Raw genomic sequence first — 5829 nt, 5'->3', positions numbered from 1 at the left:
GCAGAATGAGCCCATCGACTATAAAAGCATCCAGTCCGGCGGCTTTGCTCTTCACATTCTCAGGATGAAGAGGCTGACGCATCGTGTCAGAATAGGCTGATGCATTTTAATATCCCCCTTCTTCATTTTATTTTTATTTATTATTATTTTTATTTTTAAATTATGGATAGCTTAAGTTTCCATTTGGAGCACCGATAACATGTGAACGGAGTGTTTTTTGGGAGACCAGGAGGAGGAAGATGGGGATTTTTTTGTCTCCACACCTGCGCGCTCTCAGTGCGGAGGTTACTCTAACACAGGAGGAGAAGCTGGAGACCTTTCTTTAAAAAAAAAAAGAAAAAAAAAAGTGAGCCGATATTTCTCTGCACAAGCATGCAGAGCAACAGCAGCTCCCCCGGACCCCCCACCGGGCTGAGTGACTGCGGGGGGCAGGAGGAGGAGATATCCGAGCTGGTCAGCCCGACAGGAGCAGGCTCCAACCTGCCGATGTTTAACCTTTCCCTCAACTGCTGGCTTCTCATCCTCTCCAAGGAGTCCTCCCTGGATCTGCACGGAGACAGCGCCAACCTGCCAGTAGGTATTTTACTCCAAAAAGCAGCACTTGTGTGTGGAGCAGATCGAGTCTCTCAGTGATTGCATTTATAAAGTTTTTGGCTGCAGTTCAGATGCTGAAACGGTGCTTTGTGCTTTGTGACAGGTTCGAGTCGTCATTGCTCTGGTCTACCTGGTGGTGTGCGTCCTGGGGCTGGTGGGGAACCTCCTGGCGCTCTTCCTCCTCCACTCCCGCCGCCGGGGCCACCACCACTCCGCCATCGACTGCTTCGTGATGAGCCTGACCATCACAGACCTCCAGTTCGTCCTGACCTTGCCCTTCTGGGCCGTGGACACCGTGCTGGACTTCCGCTGGCCCTTCGGCCGCGTCATGTGCAAGATCGTGAGCTCGGTGACCACCATGAACATGTACGCCAGCGTTTTCTTCCTCACGGCGATGAGCGTGACCCGGTACCACTCCCTGGTTACGTCCCTGAAGATGAGCAGCCCCAGGATCGCCATGGCCCGCGCCAAGTGGGTCAGCTCGGCCATTTGGGTGGTCTCTCTGGTGGCCACGCTGCCCCACGCTTTCTACTCCACCACCGTTCAGGTTAGAGCAATTGCACTGACTGAGTGGCCGATTTCTGTGACCGATTTTCATTGGGCAATTCAGATGTTTGGATGCACTAAGAATTAAATAGTCTTAGAAATACGAATATTTGCGGTAAGAAAGAATAAAGTTCTGAACAGCAACCTAAATAATATTCTCCGTAAGGCCCCATAAATCTTGGGTCAGTCCTGCAAGCAGTATATCGAAAATTTACAATAGCGTCTGCAGGTTTTGGTGGAGAAGGTATTGGTAGCAGGAAAAAGGAACTACAAAAAAGAACCACAGCACATCCCAAACACTTGTAGAAGTGCACCATATATTGCCAATTCAGTTTACCAAATCAATTCAAAAACAGAGCGAAATCATCTGGAAATCAATAATGACAGAGTCAAAGGCTCGCCTCTAACCTGACCCTTGACCCTGAGTATGTCAGAGGCAACCACACCAAGCATGTTTCTCATCTTTCCCTAAAAAGAATTGCTGTGTTTTTAAGAAACTCGTAAGAAAGGAAAGGACATAAATTCTGAAAAAGAAAAATATTTCAATGTGGATAAGGCCTAAAAACCTCAAAGTCCATGCATTATTTAGATTTAATGACATTTAATTACATTAAAAAAAATCTTTTCAACTCAATTCAATTATGAATTGCTTATTCATTTTAACTGAATGAAGAAGCGTTAAAACATGTAGGTCAGTTAAACCATAACTACGAGCTTAACCTGCTTTTGTTTGTCCTCATTATGTTTTTTTTTTCATTTCAAACAACTGCTAACTATTAAATTCTGACCAAAATTATAAATCACATCAATAACAAAATAATGGAGGAGTTAACACAAGGCATGTTTAATAAAGAAAACGTAGAATATCATGAGGAGAACCAATGGTTTTCACAAAAGAATTGAATGCAGCCTTTCTAATCTTTTTTTTTTTAAATCAAACTGAATGTTTTATTTTATAGTACATGTACCTATTAATCTGTTGTGAGTTGCAGTTGTTCAACAAACTTTTATGGACAGGGTGCTAAACTGTACCTCGTCTTTGGAAGACACCTCATTGAGAGAAAAAAGTTCAGATCTTAAGCTAAGTGTTCGATTTTTAAGTCATTCACTCGCTTATTGCAACTATACAAGAGCCTCAAGCAGCCTTTCCCCATTATAGATAATCATTACTTGTTTATACTGGGTCCTGAGGAGATGTCACACTGTGTGTATGACAGAGAGAGCTGCAGCTAAACAAGATTTCAGTGTAATTTCAAAAACAACGATTAAATGATCACAGAGCTGACATTTTAAACAGTCTTTAGTATCTTGGCAAATGGCACGGTTAACACGGCTGGCATTTCCAGCAGCACAAATTCAACAGCTCACTGGAACGAACAAATCCAATATTTCCTGATTCACCATGTTCCCTGGCAGACAGAACTGGACTCTTCGAGTGATAACTTTGTTCTCATACATTTAGTTTCCTGTTATCAGCAGAAGTTTAATTATCTGATGCTGCAGCAGACGCTAGATGTTCCCGTCTAGAAGCTTCTGCCAGCTCTTGTTCTTCTTTTGACTTCATTTCTAAATACCTCTAACTGTGGGACTTCTTCTCACAAGAAGAACTTCAACACTGAAAAGTTTTGTTTCATGTCATAACCTGGTTGTGGTAAGGTGCACTGGCAGATTGGAAACATCAGTCAATCCAAGATCAGATTTTTAGTCACCAGTGGATTTCTTAGTGTATTTGTAGTCTCAACCTTGAACCCTGAGCTGCTTCCTGTTTTGACGAGCGTCTTCTCGTTCTGTGGTGTTCGCAGGTGTCTGCAGACGACGAGCTCTGCTTAGTTCGATTTTCAGACTCTGACTCGGGTCACTGGGATCCCCAGGTTTTGCTCGGGCTCTACCAAACACAGAAGGTCCTTCTGGGATTTGTAGTTCCCCTGATCATCATCTCCGTGTGCTACCTCCTCCTGCTGAGGTTCATCCTGAGCCGGCGCATCGTGGGCAGCTCGGTCAGCAACGGCAGCGACACGGACAAGTCGGAGCACGAGAGAGGACGCCACCGCAAGTGCTCCAAAGTCACTCGTTCCGTCACCATCGTAGTCCTGTCCTTCTTCGTCTGCTGGCTGCCGAACCAGGCTCTCACCCTGTGGGGGGTGCTCATCAAGTTCGACCTGGTGCCCTTCAGCAAGGCCTTCTACAACGCCCAGGCTTACGCCTTTCCGCTGACTGTGTGTCTCGCCCATGCCAACAGCTGTCTCAACCCAGTGCTCTACTGCCTGATCCGAAGAGAGTACAGGGCCGGACTGAAGGAGCTCCTTCTGAGAGTTTCTCGTAACGCCCGGAACGTTCTTTCTCTGGCTCTGAGAGGAAGGAGAGTGGAGGAGGCGCCACCCAGCACAGTTGTGGTGCACAAAGACATCAATATGTGATTTATGCTGTTGCTTAGACGATTGGGAAAGCTGTGATTACTTTTTTTTTATTATTATGAAGAGAATATCTGAACAACAAACAAAACCTAATTTGTCAATAGGCCTTAGGGGTTGACATAGTGTATTTTGTTAACTTTGGAGACAGCCAGGCTCTTTGTTTTCCCCCACTCTCATCTCATCCTCGTCTGTCGGTGCCTGACATTTCAAATAGGTCTCATAGCAGCTTGTGAAGCAATAACTGGTTTAATATTGAAGTTAGATAATTCAAGCTAAAAGAGGGAAACAATCTGGTCTCAATTACGAAAGAAATGCTCAGCTAACGTATTTAGAGCTAATTGGCATCACCAGCGGAAGTGTCATTACCAAGCTTTTTTCTTTTTGCAAGCCAGTGATGACTGACAACAAGGTATGCTTCCGTACAAACATTGAAGCAGCATGTTGTCGACACACAAACTGTCAAAAGCTTACTGGGACATCTAAATATTGCATTTGTCACCACTATTAACGTCTGTCCAAAGTGGATTTTTAGTATAGAAAACACAGGACGTGTTAAAGTTATGTTCTCAAACAAAAAGACCTCAAAAATTGGCCTAAAAAAAATATAGGATTTTGATTTACTCTCAGGGACAGAACTGAACAAAGATCTACGGTAGTTATAGGAGACAACTACCTTATCGTTTCTTTTTATGATTGCAGTATAGCATCGGCCATGATCATGAGCAGTGAGTGTGTTCATTCGCATTGCATGTGCTGCAGTATCTTTCTTCCTGAAAGCTACAGATTTTGTTTTTCTTACCTACTAGGGTTTCTGTTGGATAGCGACGACAGAAAGCTAGCGACTAGCTAGGTTAGCTAATGATCCAATATTGCAGTAGGTCCCTTTCTTCACTTAGTTGTACCTCTCAATTCATATTTTACTGAAATATTAGGCTAACATTAACATGTTTGCTCCCTGTCTTGACATGACTTGTAGACTATTTAGGTAGAGACCCGAGTGTTGCTCCAGTTAGATTTGTGGACAGCCTGCGTTATATTTTAAACACCATAATGAGCGGAAAAGACATTTTGACTTTCAAGGAAAAGCCGTGTTTGTTGTCAACAAAACCGACTGTACAGCCTGTAACATATTTTTGTAGATCATTCACACAAAAACAACTTAATCGCAGAAATGCAGGCTGATCTCGGGGGCTGCCGCATGGTAGATCAAGCACAAAGTTGACATATTTTTCTGGAACACAATTTAGCTATATAACTGAGTGAGGTGACAGATAAAGCGCCATCTCTGCTGTTCATTTACAAGAACAAAAGATGAAATGATCAAATCCACAATTTTCCGTTATAAAGAAAACCAAATTTGGTGATTTAGAAACCACCTGCCTTGAGGCGACATTTGATCGGTATTTACTGATCCAGACTTACATAGCGTGAGGATCGCACTCTATGAATAAATTGTTTCACAAGATGTCATGAGGCTTGACTTTGTTGTCAGCTCACAGAAATGCAACGTGTCCATGTTATTATAGCAATATTAATCCTATAAACCCAACACAGCCACATTTGTTGGCGCATTGTAGCTCATACTCCTGCATAAGTCTTCCAACAGTTATGTGATGAAATCTGAGCTGCTCTTTGTTGGATTTAATGTTCACGTTTGTAAAGAAAAAAAGACAGCAAAAAGAAAAAACAAAAAAATCTGCTAAAAAAACATCAGGATAATCAGCAGAAATTATACCCTTTCTCTCCAACAGTTTTGCTTGAAGTCACATGGACGGAAAACCACATATCCTGATGTTTTCTTTTCTAACTGGGACAATTTATTAACGTCCATTTCACCGATAGAACAGTCGTGAAATGGTTGAATTTCTGTGACCCAGTCCCTCGTGCAGTCAAACAACAACAACTCCTGGTCGGCTGCCAATCTGTGTTTCACGCTGCCGTCCATAACTGTCGTTGTCGTCGGCTCTGTTGTATCAATGTGAACAGTTTGGTGAATTCACGTATGTCCTGTGGCACTAAATAAAGCGAACGGACAAAAAGAGTTCACGGACGTTTCGACAAAGTTAATCTCCCCTGCAGCCACAGCGGCCTCACAGCGACAAGCTGAATGAGTCACTTGCACAAAAGCTGTTCCACATTTTTGCCCTTTTGCAACCTTTAAAATTTCAACACGGATAACCTTCTTGTGGCCACACTGCAGATGAGTAAAGCTCCTGACGTGGCGACAGCTCAGCCATTGTGTGCCAGTCTAGAGCTGATTACTTCCCCAGTGTGT

The 5829-nt window shown here is 43.4% G+C and overlaps 1 protein-coding gene across 1 annotated transcript; it reads left to right on the top strand.

Moving 5' to 3' along the window:
• rxfp3.2a (relaxin family peptide receptor 3.2a) lies at positions 1-5598 on the top strand. Its single transcript, XM_015038980.1, has 3 exons — positions 1-573; positions 698-1141; positions 2943-5598. Exons 1-3 carry the CDS (start codon positions 373-375, stop codon positions 3555-3557), a joined length of 1260 nt encoding a protein of 419 aa, XP_014894466.1. The 5' UTR covers positions 1-372; the 3' UTR covers positions 3558-5598.
• The last annotated feature ends 231 nt before the right edge of the window (positions 5599-5829 follow it).

The sequence above is a fragment of the Poecilia latipinna genome, unplaced genomic scaffold (genome assembly GCF_001443285.1).
Source record: "Poecilia latipinna isolate Pla-1442-1.1 unplaced genomic scaffold, P_latipinna-1.0 Scaffold459, whole genome shotgun sequence".
NCBI lineage: Eukaryota > Metazoa > Chordata > Actinopteri > Cyprinodontiformes > Poeciliidae > Poecilia > Poecilia latipinna.
This window is presented reverse-complemented; position numbering and strand designations above follow the sequence as displayed.